At 41.0% G+C, this 16,403-nt stretch overlaps 1 protein-coding gene across 1 annotated transcript; it reads right to left on the bottom strand.

The window, feature by feature from the left end:
* Nucleotides 1-141: 141 nt before the first annotated feature.
* Nucleotides 142-15,120, bottom strand: wu:fe05a04 (zinc finger protein 37). Its single transcript, XM_062992274.1, has 4 exons — nt 14,880-15,120; nt 10,811-11,342; nt 6,005-6,972; nt 142-1,200 (listed from the first exon to the last, which is right to left on the bottom strand). Exons 2-4 carry the CDS (start codon nt 11,334-11,336, stop codon nt 142-144), a joined length of 2,553 nt encoding a protein of 850 aa, XP_062848344.1. The 5' UTR covers nt 11,337-11,342; nt 14,880-15,120.
* Between the last annotated feature and the right edge of the window lie 1,283 nt (nt 15,121-16,403).

The raw sequence follows: 16,403 nt of genomic DNA, 5'->3' as shown, positions 1-16,403 counted from the left end.
AGGTTCGATACGATGTGTTCAAGATCCCAGCTCTGGTTCCAGCATGTGTTTTTTATCGCTGCGCCACCTGAACGGCTAAGTTCATTTTTAACCACAATAAACTAACAAAGAAACTTACTTTAAGTTTCTAATTAACATTGTTCAGTGTTCCAAATTATGCTCACTCAAGTCTTTTTCCAAGAGCATCTTCCCACAAATTTCACACTGAACTACATCTGGTTCTGGAATGTTTTTACTCCAAGAATCCTCCTCTTCAGTCACCTTTTGCACTGTCTTTTCTGGCTTCAGGGATGATAATTCAGGCAACCAATGGATTAATGATTTAGAATCCTCACAATATTCAGATTCTTCTTTAATCCGTAAAACCTCTGGTCCCATTCCAGAGAAACCAAAGTCAGGATTATGGAAGTTTATTTTCTCAGCACCCAGAGTGTCTTTTCCCACTGTTGTTGATTGGTTATCCCCGCTAGTTTCAATTGACTTCTTGGCCTCCAACCCTGACACACCTTGTATATCGTTTTCACAATATTTTGCTGGTATCACCACAGTGTGTAGATTTGCGTTTTTCTCATCAGGGCCTTGCTTTTTCTTGATGATGTTCAAGATGTCTAGGATCTGCTGGCTTGACAAGACATTCTTCTGAGCATTCTCTGCATTTACCTTTCCGACAGATAATAATTTGGCAGCCACTGTTATTTCATTTTCCTTTTTCACTGTGTACACTGTGTACGTTTTGGACACCGGACCAGATGTGGGCAGGTCTAATACTGTCCAACGTTTTTTAGTATCATTTTCAGTTGACAAAGGTATAAGAATTTTTGAACTGGAGGAACTAGCGTTGTCCTGTGGCAACTCTGTGTTCGGAGCAGAGCTAGTGGAGGCTACCGAAAGTTCGGTGGCGTGGGGAGCTAAAACAGGGTTTTTAGCATCTGGGATGCTCTCTGAAGAAGGCGTCAAAGGTACAGGCATGAACATGACTAGGGAGACAGGAGAAATTGGGTCTTTATTCAGAGTGACATTCAATGGAGGGTCTGGTGTTTTTATTTGGCTACCTACTGGGATAACTGGGTGTATTGAATTTGTCTTGGGGACTTCCACAGTAGAAGGTTCTACAACTTTACTTTTGTGGCTAGGAACAGTGGGAATCCCTTTCTTCTCTGAAGTTGAGACAACCTTTGGCTTTGACTTCTTCATAGCAGCCTGTAAACAAAATCACAAAGGTATTAGTGAGCACAATATATTTGAATTCACACAGTACAGGGTGGGCCATTTATATGGATACACCTAAATAAAATGGGAATGGTTGGTGATATTAACTTCCTGTTTGTGGCACATTAGTATATGGGAGGGGGGAAACTTTTCAAGATGGGTGGTGACCATGGTGGCCATTTTGAAGGCGGCCATTTTGGATCCAACTTTAGTTTTTTCAATAAGAAGAGGGTCATGTGACACATCAAACTTATTGAGAATTTCACAAGAAAAACAATGGTGTGCTTTGTTTTAACATAACTTTATTATTTCATGAGTTATTTACAAGCTTCTCTTTGTTTACAGCCATTGACATGTCGCAGAGGTTAACACGTGAGGAGCGGATAGAAATTGTGTTGATGTCTGGTGAACGCAGTACCCGGGTCATTGCAGCAGATTTCAATGCAAGACACCCTACGAGACCACCCATCTCCCATGCTACAGTTAGCAAACTGCTTGCCAAGTTTCGTGAAACTGGTTCAGTGTTGGATTTGCCAAAATGTGGACGCATGAAAACTGTCACTAATGAAGAAACATCAGTGGCTGTCCTAGCTTCATTCAGCAAGAGCCCACAGCGTAGCACTCGCCGCATGTCACTGGAGAGTGGCATCAGTCGAACATCCCTTCGGCGGATATTAGCTACTCACAAATGGCACCCTTACAAACTCCAGCTGCTGCAGCATCTCAACGAGGATGACCCAGATCGGCACACTGAATTTGCAGAATAAGCAAAACAAAAATTGGAACAGGACCCTCAGTTTACACAGAACATTTTGTTCAGTGATGAGGCAAACTTTTATGTGAATGGTGAAGTTAACAAACAAAACCACCGCTATTGGTCTGACACTAACCCACATTGGATAGATCCCTCCAAGACTGTTGGAACACAAAAATTGATGGTATGGTGTGGTATATGGGGTACAAAGATAGTGGGGCCATTCTTCATCAATGGAAACCTCAAGGCCACTGGATATTTGAAATTGCTACATGATGATGTGTTTCCCTCTTTATGCACTGAAGCTGGCACGTTCCCTGAGTTTTTCCAGCAAGATGGTGCACCACCACATTATGGGTGTCAGGTCCGAGCATTCCTAGATGAACAGTTTCCTGGAAAGTGGATTGGTCGTCGTGGGCCAGTTGAATGGCCCCCAAGGTCTCCCGATCTGACCCCCTTAGACTTTTATCTTTGGGGTCATCTGAAGGCAATTGTCTATGCTGTGAAGATACGAGATGTGCAGCACCTGAAACTACGGATACTGGAAGCCTGTGCTAGCATTTCTTCTGCGGTGTTGCTATCAGTGTGTGAAGAGTGGGAGAAGAGGGTTGCATTGACAATCCAACACAATGGGCAGCACTTTGAACACATTTTATAAGTGGTCAGAAACTTGTAAATAACTCATGAAAGAATAAAGTTACATTAAAACCAAGCACACCATTGTTTTTCTTGTGAAATTCTCAATAAGTTTGATGTGTAACATGACCCTCTTCCCATTGAAAAAAACTAAAGTTGGATCCAAAATGGCCGACTTCAAAATGGCCGCCATGGTCACCACCCATCTTGAAAAGTTTCCCCCCTCCCATATACTAATGTGCCACAAACAGGAAGTTAATATCACCAACCATTCCCATTTTATTTAGGTGTATCCATATAAATGGCCCACCCTGTATAATAGATTGAGTTCATTTTTTGTCACACAAGTCTACACAAAATAGCCAAAGTAAAATCAGATTTTTAGACATTTATGCTAATGTATTAAAAAATCTAAATGTAAAATATCATATGTACACAAGTGTGGACACCCTTTGATATGACACCCAAAAGTGAGCTGAGGTGCATTTTGTTTTCACTGATACTGCTTGAGATGTTTCTACAGTTTAATTGGAGTCCACTTGAACATCTGTGGAAGGAGCTGAAAATGGTTGTGTACAGATGCTTCGCATCCAACCTGACGGAGCTTGCAAGGATATGCAAAGAGGAATGGGCAAAAATGTCCAGAAACAAATGTGCCAAGTTCGTAGCTTCTTTCCCAAGACGCCTTGAAGCTGTAATTGCTGCAAGGTGCATCAACCAAGTATAAGGCTAAGGGTGTGTACAGATATGTAACCCCTAAATAAATGATTGTCAGTAAAATAAATTGCATATTTTGTAAACCCTGTTTTCACTTCATAATTATTGGTGATTGTGTGTAAATGTTTGAGGCAAAAAATTAACTAAATCTATTACAGAATGAGTCTGTCACGTAATAAAATGTGAAGAAGGTAAGAGGGGTGTGCAGACTTTCCAGCTTGACTGTATAGTCGTATCCAATTACCCAGTTGTAAATCTACTCTACTGCTGCAGACCCTACTCTGTCTGAGGAGGGCCGGACTTAACACAACATGTGCAATAGCCAACCACTTCTTTTGACCTGAACAAAGTAGGTTCACACAGAGAGCAGTATTGCATACAAAGAATCATGCACTAATCTCCATTATTCCCCATCTCTGTGCAGGTGCCCTCGACCAACCAGCAGTGGCCACAAATAGAGCAATAACAAAAAAAAAAAAAACTATCAACCATCCCCCCTGACTGGCCAATTATGACTGTAATTGCTTGGCCGACCGACAGCAGAGCTGGGATTCGAACTGAAGAGCTCAAGATCTCAGCAGTGGTCGGCTAGCATGTTAGACCACTGAGCCACTCAAACGTCAAAACAATCTTTCATTTATTTGATCAGTGGTCAACATTGTTTCAGTTATACCACAGTAATACCACAGAAAAAGCAGCAATGACGTGCTGATTCATTTTGAGACCCACCCTGCTTAAACGTTTCAGTTTTTGTTTACGGCAGATGCCAGAAGGTGTCAATGGAGGTTGGTGCAAGAATGGCTGTTTTGACAATGTCAGAAACTAATGATCTACTAAGATTTTCCAGCACATTCATTAGCACAGTAATAAGTTTTGAGGAAAACAAAAAGCATCCAGTGAGCTGCAGTTCAGCTTGAAGGTTTGAGTTAAAAGGTAAACAATGGAAACATAAATGACCCCAACTATGGAGGTGACATTAAAACATAAGGTGGATGGGCTTCAACAGCAAAATAACTTATAACTTTCTTCTAAGACATGCGCATAGTTAGTAGTGCCAGAATTTGCCATAAACAAATAGACTATTTTTCCAATGTAATACATTTTCCCTTTTATAGCCAATCTAGCCATGTCCAATTGCAACCTCACTTTTACTGCTACCGCCTATGACCGAATAGAGCATGCGACCGCTGCTAGATGCAATAGGCAGTGGTAGCTTAGTGATTGAAGCACTGGACTAGTGATCAGATTGTAGCCAGTTCAATCCTCACTAACGCTAAGTTGTCAATGTTGGGACCCTAAGCAAGGCCCTTAACTTTCAATTGCTTGATTAATATTCATTAAGATTTTTATGAGACCACCCCTTGTGCAGGCACCAAGGCCAGCCAGAAGAGTTCATGATTGCAACAGTGGTAAACAACACTTGCTTGACCATTGTCCCTCTGCCCTACAGACAGAGAGCCAATCAAATATCCGTGTAAGCACCCAGCCCCTCTTCATGATGCTTTTAAAACATTTTTCACATCCTGTGTTTTGTGTGAAAATGTAATTGCTTTTTGAGTGATTACAGTGATTACAGTCACCTTTATAAATATTGGCACTACTGAAAACCATTAACAGACTAAAGAGCTGTGTTAATACTGTGTTTATATCTTTAATTGTTTTTAAATACAGTGGTACCTTGTAACTCAGCGTCCCCTAAACTCAAAATCTTTAAAACTCAACGCCCTTCGTTCAGAAATTTGTACCCTTAAACTCAACGTTTCCCTTAAACTCAGCGTGTTCAGTTTGTTTAAAAAAAAATTATTTATTTAATTTCAAATTAACAATGAACAGTCGCTTTGTTCAGCGCTCAGCTTGAGCGGTAGGGTAAAACATCATCAAAGTGCTTATATGAGACGAATATGTATTTGTCTGAAAGCTCCACATGCATCTTTGTTTAGCTGGATTTTCCTCCTGTTTCACTTTAAAACTTGTGTTACAGCACGGGGTGCTGAGAAATTATAAAAATGAGCTTTTAATTTCAGTGTTTTTATATTATATTTGTGTTATTTTTAGTGTGTAAGTGTCAAAAACAACCCCATTATTTTATAAGCCTAAAATATATGCAGTTCCACAGGACAATGGAACACATTAACAGGTTTCCCATACATCCTTATGGGAAAAAATACCTTGAAACCGCTATTTAAACTCAACGCCAGTCCCAGAACCACTTGACGTTGAGTTTCAAGGTACTTTATGTGACTTACAAATGTACAAATTAGAAAACTGCTACATTGCTAAAAAGGATTTATAACTTCTTTTGGATCCTAATTTGACACAAAGACAGCCGTGCAGAAAAGTACCTCATGCACACTATTAAACGTGATGATGTATGTGCAATGTTGTGGGGCTGTTTTTAATCTGAAGGCCTAGACAATTTGTTTGATTTGTTTGTTGGATCTTCCAGCAGGACAATGATCCTAAACACACCATAAATCAACACAGAAATGGATAATTGACCACAGAACCACCTTAACCGCATGAAAAGACTGTGGGATGAGCTGAAGAGAGGAGTCTGCCAGCAGGGACCTCAGAATCTTAAGGACCTGAATAGTCTTAGATCCCTTGACATGCGATTGGAAAAGGCTGCACAAAGAAATAACTGGCTGATACATGATATATGTTAATAAAGTTATAAGTTATAATTACCTCTGCTGGGTTGACAAGCCCACACGTTTTAAGATGGCTATCGTAACCCTGTTGATGACAGAAACCAAGTCCGCACTCCTTGCAAAGGACCGGCCGCTGAGCAGCATGACCTCCCATATGCGACATGAGCATGAAGGATGAGCGGAAACCCATCCCACACTCTGAACACCTCATGACTCTCTGATGCGTCCCGGCATGCTTCTTCAGTTCCTCCGAGCTCTCAAAGACTTGGCCGCATTCCATGCAACGAATGTCAGTTGCCACGTCACTGGGGGCCGTCTGATGACCCCAGCATCCCGTGTCCTTCTTGTGCTTCTCGAAGTCCTCTTTACTCTGGAATGTGACGAGACAGGCCACACACTGCAACTGCTCCGCTTTACACTCATGCTTCCTGAACTGTGAACCCAATCGAAAATGCTGCTTGCAACGTACACAGGTAAATGGCGGAAGGCCCAAGTGAGAGAAACTATGGCGCAGGAGGCCAACTTTCTTCGAGAACGCCATGCCACAGTCTTTGCAGACCAGCGTGGCTTTTTTGTGCCGCTTGAGGTGGTAGAGCATGGAGCTGCGATGGCGGAAGCTGCGCTCGCACTTGGGACATGGGTAGCCCTTTGGGTGGCGCGTGTGCGTCCGCACATGCTTCTGACACTCCTCCATGCTGGTGAAAATGCGCTTGCAGAAGTCACACTGATAGAACTGGTCCTCAAGGTGGTTTGTGTCCAGATGCAGCTGCAGGTCCGCCTGGGTTGCAAACGGGGCTGTACAAATGATGCACTTGACCGTGTCCACTTTATCATGGGAGCGAAGGTGATTGCGATAGTTTTTTGAATGGCAGAACTGCTTGCCACATTCAGCACAGCTATACCGACGTACACCATTATGTATGTGCAAATGTTCTTGTAGGAGGAATGTCGTAGAAAAAGTGAGGCTGCACACAGGGCACTGATGCTCTTCTGATCCACTTGTATCTGAGGAGAGAATTGGAACAGAACAGTAATTACTAGAGGTGCAACGATTAGTCGACGTAGTCGATAACGTCGACTATAAAAATTTGTCGACGTGGAATTTCATTGTCGACTAGTCGTTTTTGATGCAATGCACTAGTGGGGAGTTTATGAAGACAGAGAGGCAAAGATAAAGAGACTGAAACTTTCTAAAGTATTTCAGCCAAAATAACCCAAAGAAACGAGCTGGACGCAGACACTACAGAGCAGAGTTGTGGTTTCACGCCAGCACTACGGTGAAACGCCTTGCAGCCGTGATGAGCAGCGTTATTCTGGTAAGTTTTTACACCGCTATGTGCTTTAACCAACGTAGTTAATGTTTGTTAATGCTAGAGTACTTGTCGGAAAACTATCTAAGAGATCGCTATTTTTCAGGTTTGTTTGCTAGCTAACTCATTAAGTGCAATAGTTAATCAGTTATTTATATGAGTAACGTTATATAACTTAACATTATAGCCTAACGTTACCCTCTCTCGTCTTCCATATTTTTTGCTCTCGTTAATAAGAGCATTCATTCTAAATAATAAGCCTCATCCACTTAATGATAGCTAGTTAGCTCAGCAGATAATTCAGTAAAGATATTTAACCTGTTGTGGTTTAGTTGGCATAGCCAGTACACTATTTGTAATAAACTATGATACATAGCCTTCAGTTTGTGATAATTAATACAGCTTTCTCTTTTGTGCTTTCTATAAATAGCACTAAGCAATGGAGTGTGGATGAGAAGAGAAGAGGTTCATGCACCCCTCAGATGGCTGAGATCTTCACAGACAGCATTTACATGTTTCTCAACGACATGTTATAAATGTTTTTGACTTCGAGTGATAACTTCTGAAACATAACAGTTTCTAATGCTGTCCAAAGCTTTCTTATTTCATTGAATTTTTTTTATTGTAATTGTGTATTAATGTTTCAAATATATTTAATTAAACTATCAAGCTTAAGTTTCATATTCATGTTTTATGGGTCATTATTTTAATTTGATATTGGAACTTAAATAACATAACAGGGTTTTATGTTAAGTCAGAGATGGAGGGTATGACATAAATAATCGCTGACTAATCGAAAAAAATCGTCAGATTAGTCGACTACTAAAATAATCGTTAGTTGCAGCCCTAGTAATTACCTGTTGTTTACAACGTAAGCATGTTTGTTTGAGCAAACTTGGTGTAGAAGGGCCTGACTTAAGTCAAAAGTCATTTGTGATGTCAGACACCAATGTTGGAATCGACATTCCAAGTCCGCTCAGGAGGCACAGTGGTAAAATACGCTAGCACACCAGAGCTGGTATTTCGAATACATCGTATTGAATCTCAGCTCTGCCATGAACAATGATTGGCAGAGCTGGGACCTCATAACTGATGCAATTACGAACTCTGCTGGCTGATTGATGGCGTCTGCACATAGTTGGGGAATAATGTGATCATGGTGTGGCTCTCCGTATAATAAAAAAATAATAATAATCCATTTTATTTATGGCGCCTTTCAAAACACTCAAGGACACCTAATACAAAGCTGATCCACATATAAACTTGCCTCATGCAGGTAAAAAGATGAAGTCGGCTACTGCACACGTGTTGGAGGGGGCGTGTGACAGTTCGCTCTCCTTAATCGGGGCGGGTAGAAAGGAAGCATAACGCAATTGGGTAAAAATTGGATGCGCTAAAAATCAGGAGAAAAGGGGAGAACTCATTCCAACGCTGATCAGTAGGGTTAAGGTCAGGGCACTCTGTAGGCCACTGCAAAGTAAGTTTTATTTTTCAAACCAAGCTATGTCTTCATAATTCTGACTTTGTAAAATGATGTAGTCATGCTGGAATGGGAAAGGGCCTTTCCCAAACCACAAAGTTAGAAGAGAATCTTTTTTTATTTAATTGAATGTATACAGGGTGCTTGAGTGGCGCAGCGGTCTATTACACTAGCCCACCACTGCTGGGATTCAAATAATACAATCAGCCGACCGGACGACTTATCAGACATAATTGGGGTAGACAAAGCCCTTAAATAGACTGGCGCCCTGTGCCCAGTGTTACTGGACTCATCATGACCCTGTCAAGGATTAAGCATTGTTGAAAATTAAATGAAACAAAAATGGCTTAACACACCTGTTAGAATGATGTGCAGCTGAATAATAAGTAGCAATGACCACATAATTTTGGCCAAACCAAATGTGTTCCATTTTGTCCTTTTTTTGTCTGGAACACTCTGAAGAGTTTCGTTACAGTTGTTGCTGCTTTAAAGTTTAGGTGGGCAATTTAAATATGGACCTCATCACAGCAATGAAACTAACATGATAATAATTCGATACTGTGTGCTGTACTGGTAAAAGTGTAGCAGGTGCTTCAATGTTAATGATGGAAGGAGAACAGTGCTCCAACCAAAATGCCAGCTGTGTTCTGTGATCAGTGGTCACTCATAAAAAAATAGAGAATGATTAACACACATGAACATAAAAAACTCAAACTGTACACCTACAACGTGCTAACAGTGTATGTGTTCCTAATAATGAGGCCAGCTGGTGAAAACAGGATTTCAATTCCAACATCACACACAAGCATGATTAGTGCAAATGGTCCACTAATCAAAACGCATCTGGACAGTGGGGATCTTTTTAATTAACTGATGTATGGTGTTAAGAGGGGTAACAACATGTACCAAACAACAAAAGGGTTGCCTATAATAATAGTATACTCACAAAGTGCATTTTCACTGATCAGCCATAACATTAAAACCACCTCCTTGTTTCTACACTCACTGTCCATTTTATCAGCTCCACTTACCATATAGAAGCACTTTGAAGTTCTACAATTACTGACTGTAGCCTGCTTTCATCCTGTTCTTCAATGGTCAGGACCCCCCCACAGGACCACCACAGAGCAGGTATTATTTGGGTGTTGAATGATTCTCAGCACTGCAGTGACACTGACATGGTGGTGGTGTGTTAGTGTGTGTTGTGCTGGTATGAGTGGATCAGACACAGCAGCACTGATAGGGTTTTTGAATACCATGTCCACTCACTGTCCACTCTATTAGACACTCCTACCCAGTTGGTCCATCTTGTAGATGTAAAGTCAGAGACGATCGCTCATCTATTGCTGCTGTTTGAGTTGGTCATCTTCTAGACCTTCATCAGTAGTCACAGGACGCTGCCCACAGGGCGCTGTTGGCTGGATATTTTTGGTTGGTGGACTATTTTCAGTCCAGCAGTGACAGTGAGGTGTACTTAAAACTCAATCAGCATTGCTGTGTCTTATCCACTCATACCAGCACAACACACACTAACACACCAACACCACGTCAGTGTCACTGCAGTGCTGAGAATGATCCAACACTCAAATAATACCTGCACTGTGGTGGTCCTGGGAGAGTCCTGACCATTGAAGAACAGGATGAAAGGGGGCTAACAAAGCATGCAGAGAAACAGATGGACTACAGTCAGTAATTGTAGAACTACAAAGTGCTTCTATATGGAAAGTGGAGCTGATACAATGGACAATGAGTGTAGAAAGAAAGAGGTGGTTTAATGTTATGGCTGATCGGTGTATATGACTAATAAATAAGGCATACAAGGTAGTGGTACCTAACAAATTGGTCGGTAGGTGTATGTACAAGGCAGGTGTACCTAATAAATTGACCAGTGTATATTTCATAATAAATATGTATGTAAATTGCTAATTGGATATGTTTTGGATATTCACCCTAAAAATAAATGCTAGCTTTTCTGTTCCTGAGTGCTGCACCCATTCTAACATAGCAAATACACATAAGCCGACACAAAACATTTGTAAATTTAGTGTCATACCTGAAGACAAATTATCATTCTCTTCTTCATCATCAGTCAAATCATAATGATCACCATCTTCATCACTACCATCTTCTTCTTCTTCTTCTTCTTCTTCACAAACCTCAGTTTTACTGAACTTCCTCTTCGTGCTTCCTTGCTCATTAAGCTTTTTCTTCTTTTTATCTTCTTTGACAGGTTCATCATCATCATCCTCCTCCTCCTCAGAACTCTTCCTTCTTTTTCCTCCAGTGTGTTTGTTGTTTTTAAAGTGAGCCCTCTTGCTGCTTTTCTCTGCACTGCCAATAATCCCAGAGTCGTGATCACTTGGGGAATTTTGGCAGACGACAGGGGTGGCCTGACTCAATGAAACATCAGCTTCTTCATCCACGTGGGGTTTTGCCGACAAGGGACACAACAATGATGATGATGCATCATGTTCAACCTCTGATGCTGGATGTTTCTCTTTCTGTTCTAGGAGCTGAAAATCCCAACTGGAAAAGCCCAACTCTGTTAGCTGGATGTCCAGGGTTAGCTCTGAAGACATGGTGGCCTGGTAGGAAAGAAGAGGATGTTATTAGTGAAACACAAGTTTTTTGGTCACAAGCTGTTTTCCATAGGACAATTTATTTTGATGTTTCATGTAGCAGACCATCAACCTATTATGGGACATTTAACAATACTTTAAATTAGAGATGGGACGATCGATCGGCTACGAATCGGTATCGGCCGATTTTTAATCAAAATATGCTATCGGCGATATTTCCTAAAAGTAGCCGATCCGATCGTGTGATATATAAAGACCATGTTAAGTTAACAGCTCAGTGGATTGATCCAGACTTTGAGCTACGAAGCACCAACCATCACATCACCATTCATCAACAAACGTACAGAAACCATGGTGAAAGCTCTTACGATGTAATTTTGCTGATTGTAATATTTACTTTAAAAAGATAATTGAACCCGGTCACATCTGAGTCGATTCTATCAGCACGTTATATAAACTCCTGGTTCACTTTGGTAAATCGTAAGCGGTTCTTACTTGTGATGTAGATGAGAACAGAAGACGTTACAGAGCCAATCCGAGGCAAAAGTTTATTCATTTCCAAATTCGTTAGTTCAGGATGATCTGCTGAACTTTTAGAAAACTTTTAGCTCCTTAGACGGAACGAGTCTGACGGTCGGTTACAGATCTGTGGTAATAGCGGTTTAATTAAGCTTTTTAATTAAGCTTTTTAATGTAAGAGAGTCACACAAAATGTTCTGTAGTAGCTGGTATTTATTTAAAACCACGACATTTAATTAATAACAGTAAACACGGAGAGATAACTGAGAAGAGAAACTTACGCTTCACATAAAAACGAATCAACTCATGAATCAATGAATCACTTATAGCGATACTGTGAACAAAGCGTATCTTCTAAAGGCACAAACACACACACACACAAACACACACACACACAAACAAACACACACACACGCGCGCGCGCGCTGCTCTGGTTTATCTTTACTGTGAGGCTCTTTTTAAGTTTATTTACTGCTAATCCCAGACCCCCATCCCCCCCATCCCCCCCCCCCGATCGGAATCGGCTATCGGCCATCGGCCGATGTCCCTGAAAGGAGATCTGAGATCGGAATCGGTGCCAAAAACCCAGATCGGTCCATCTCTACTTTAAATGTACACTATATGGCCAAAAGTATGTAGGCCCAAAACTATGGGCATTTATCGATATTGTCCAACCCCCTTTTATTTGCTGCTATAACAGCCTCTATTTTTATGAGTAGGCTTCCCAGAATACTTTATAAAGTGTGTAGGTGGGAATTTGTGCTCATTTAGTTAAAATATACACTGACTAGGCATAACATTATGACTGACAGGTGAAGTGAATAACACTAATTATCTCTTTATCACAGCACCTGTTAGTGGGTGGGATATATTAGGCAGCAAGTGAACATTTTATCCTTAAAGTTGATGTGTTAGAAGCAGGAAAATGGGCAAGCATAAGGATTTGAGTGAGTTTGACAAGCACCGAATTGTGATGGCTAGACGACTGGGTCAGAGCATCTCCAAAACTGCAGCTCTTGTGGGGTGTTCCCGGTCTGCAGTGGTCAGTATCTATCAAAAGTGGTCCAAAAAAGAAACAGTGGTAAACCAGCGACAGGGTCATGGGCGGCCAAGGCTCACTGATGCACATGGGGAGCGAAGGCTGCCCCATGTGGTCCGATCCAACAGACGAGCTACTGTAGCTCAAATTGCTGAAGAAGTTAATGCTGGTTCTGATAGAAAGGCGTCAGAATACACAGAGCATCACAGTTTGTTGCGTATGGGGCTGCATAGCCGCAGACCAGTCAGGGTGCCCATGCTGACCCCTGTCCACCATCGAAAGCACCAACAATGGGCACGTGAGCATCGGAACTGGACCACGGAGCAATGGAAGAAGGTGGCATGGTCTGATGAATCATGTTTTCTTTTACATCACGTGGATGGCCGGGTGCGTGTGTGTCGCTTACCTGGGGAACACATGGCACCAGGATGCACTACGGGAAAAAGACAAGCCAGCGGAGGCAGTGTTATGTTTTGGGCAGTGTTCTGCTGGGAAACCTTAGGTCCTGCCATCCATGTAGATGTTACTTTGACATGTACCAACTACCTAAGTATTGTTGCAGACCATGTACACCCTTTCATGAAAACGGTATTCCCTGATGGCTGTGGCCTCTTTCAGCAGGATAATGCACCCTGCCACAAAGCAAAAATGGTTCAGGAATGGTTTGAGGAGCACAACAACGAGTTTGAGGTGTTGACTTGGCCTCCAAATTCCCCAGATCTCAATCCAATCGAGCATCTGTGGGATGTGCTGGACAAACAAGTCCGATCCATGGAGGTCCCACCTTACAATTACAGGAGTTAAAGGATCTGCTGCTAACATCTTGGTGCCAGATACCAGAGCACACCTTCAGGGGTCTAGTGAAGCCCCGACGGGTCAGGGCTGTTTTGGCAGCAAAATGAATGTAAAATCAGGAAATGATGTTGGACAAGAATATTTTAAGAAACCACACAATCTCAAAACTGTCTTGATACAGCCAAAAGTATGTGGACAACCATTCCAGTTATCAAGTTCAGTTGTTTTAGTCACACATATTCATAAACATAATAAAGTACATGCCTTTAACTTTGTCAGTTTGGAAAATACCCATTCCTGTTCCTGTATGACTGTGCCCCAATGCACAAAATGAGGTCTATAAAGACCTGATGAGTTTGGTGTGAAGGAACTTGAGTGGCCTACACAGCACCGTAACTTTGCCCCATTAAACGCTGACTGAGAGCCAGGCCTTCATGTCCAATGTAATCACCTGACCTCACAGGTCACAAAAGAGTGGAGGCTGTTATAGCTGCAAACAGAAAAGTAGTTAAGGGAAACTCCATATTAACGCCCATTAATTTTGGGCATTAATGGGTTCTCAGGGTATAGCAGGTGTCCATGTAGTGTTGATGTTCCTGTCAAGTGTATGTAGACTTACCTACTGTACCTACTGTACAGAATGGCATGAATGTATAGTTCTTGTTACTAGTAATCATGTTCCAAACACCAAGGTAAATACTGATTGAAACGAAAGCAAGACTCTTGCTCTAAGACATTGGTCCAGTTCGGTTGCACATGTAGAGTATGTGTACAGACTGTACAGGAGTGTGCGGAACACCGTGATCTTATTATAGTGTAGTAAACAAAGAGCCACGGCGAGCATAATCTTAATTACCTTGGAGCTAAATTAACTATACAGCCTGCTATACTGTAAATTATTAAATTCACGTTTTTTCAGTCATCATTTTTAAACTAAGTGGTTTATTTAATAAACGATGAAATATAATTTGTGGATACAATATATGTATTTGAACACAAAACCAGTACCTGGGTTGCTAATGCTAACAAGCTAGCATAGCAACTGATAGTTACAATGTAATGCACGTTATTGAACACAGCCCAACGCTAGCATGCCTTAATAATCCGTCAGCTCAGTACCCAGTGATAAAGTAAAAACAGCATTAAAATACAAAATGGTTATAAAATATAAATTAGTACGATATACCTACAATAGATTCCTAGTCCACCTCACGCCATTCAAAGTCAGTTTCAGTTCGAGTGGTGTCAACACAGAGGTTCATTCACTCAAAAAGCACCCCAAAAACACACATCTTCAATATCCCTTCGATCTCTTACGCTTTCGATGCAATATGAGCGCGTCAAAAACACGATAAAGCTTCGTTTAAATGTAAAAACTTGCACTTTTCAAGCTACCCGGCTCTATTTATTAGTATTTCCTACATACTTTTGAGTTGAATGAGTAACACATGGCACGTTATCGCCACCTACAATGCTGGAGATGGAAGCTTGCAAACTTACCTTAAAGTGTACCTCGCTTTATTAGGTACACCTTTTTTGGTAGTACATGGATCATTCCTACAATTCGGTGCCTTTTGTGTCCCCGGTACTGATCATTGTATTTATTAAATAAGATTTTAAACAATACAATTTCTAAACATCTTACTGAAATAATTAACACTTTCAAATACTAAACACAATGTTTTCTACCCCCCTGCCCAAATGACTGTATACATTTTACACTGTTTTATCTCTTAGATACCAGAGGTTTTCCCATGTCCCCAGTGCTGTACATTCTGATGTATTGATGGATATATGAGGTTTAATCATGAAAATATCTCAGTCTTTCAATACTGTTTAAAAGGTTTAAGTCCCTCTAAACCTTGGATTTTTTTTCTTTATGAGTTCCATTGCTGATTATAAGGGTTTTTCACACGTCCCTCAAGTTGCTGTCCACCCTGTTATCTCTTACTACTGTCTCTTAAAATGAAAAGCTGTTTTACATACTGACATCATTTCCTGGAGCTCACATGATCTTTTTGGAGGGAAAACAACTGTGGAAGATGAGTGGCTAACTCCTCATTTTAAAGTTGTCTTATATGGTCAACCATAACATGTCCACCCTGTTATGTGATATATGGGAAAAAGCAATATGATTGATCATTTTAAAAATTATCACACTAAAAAGCAGAGAATTCTTTGTCTGAATTCACTATTATGCTAGCATGGTTTTGCTCACTCACTAGCTAATGGCTAATTTTATGTCAGAATGTCCACACGTCCTGATATTGCAGAGTGAGATGTGGCACTGGGTCAACAGGGGAGGTGCTACAATCTAAATCGTTCGACCAATCAAAAACTAGCTGCTGCTATGACATCACCACATTTGCCGGGCCTTTCTCGTTTTTCTCCTTTTTTTTCTATTTTTCTAATTTTTTAACCTCAACCAGAGAAAAAGCTCCGTGCCACGCACGCACTGAATCCCCTTGTTATAATACATGTAGTAGTACCGTTTTTTTTGCTTACACAGAATAATATTTTACATATTGTAGCTAGCCTTGGCTTGGCTAATCTCTCATAGCTTTTTGCTATGCTAGTTAGTAGTTAAGCTAGCTGGCTAACCTAATATTAAATCTGAGAAATTTATTTCATGCTTTGCACACTGTTAATATTTTGCTTGGAACAATGATTTCCAACATTCTTTCAAATACTAAAAGTAACACAGTTGCCGGATC

Source organism: Trichomycterus rosablanca, chromosome 3 (genome assembly GCF_030014385.1).
Source record: "Trichomycterus rosablanca isolate fTriRos1 chromosome 3, fTriRos1.hap1, whole genome shotgun sequence".
Taxonomy (NCBI): Eukaryota; Metazoa; Chordata; class Actinopteri; order Siluriformes; family Trichomycteridae; genus Trichomycterus; species Trichomycterus rosablanca.
Note: the sequence above shows the minus strand (reverse complement) of the source record. Positions and strands in the feature narration are given on the sequence as shown.

Bases quoted from the DNA above. Each gene is read 5' to 3' on its own strand.
- wu:fe05a04 (XM_062992274.1), bottom strand. From the start codon at position 11,336: ATGTCTTCAGAGCTAACCCTGGACATCCAGCTAACAGAGTTGGGCTTT. The intron at 6,973-10,810 runs GTATGACACTAA...TTCTCTCCTCAG, and splicing joins GAATGATAATTTGTCTTCAG to ATACAAGTGGATCAGAAGAG. The intron at 1,201-6,004 runs GTAATTATAACT...TTTTGTTTACAG, and splicing joins GGCTTGTCAACCCAGCAGAG to GCTGCTATGAAGAAGTCAAA.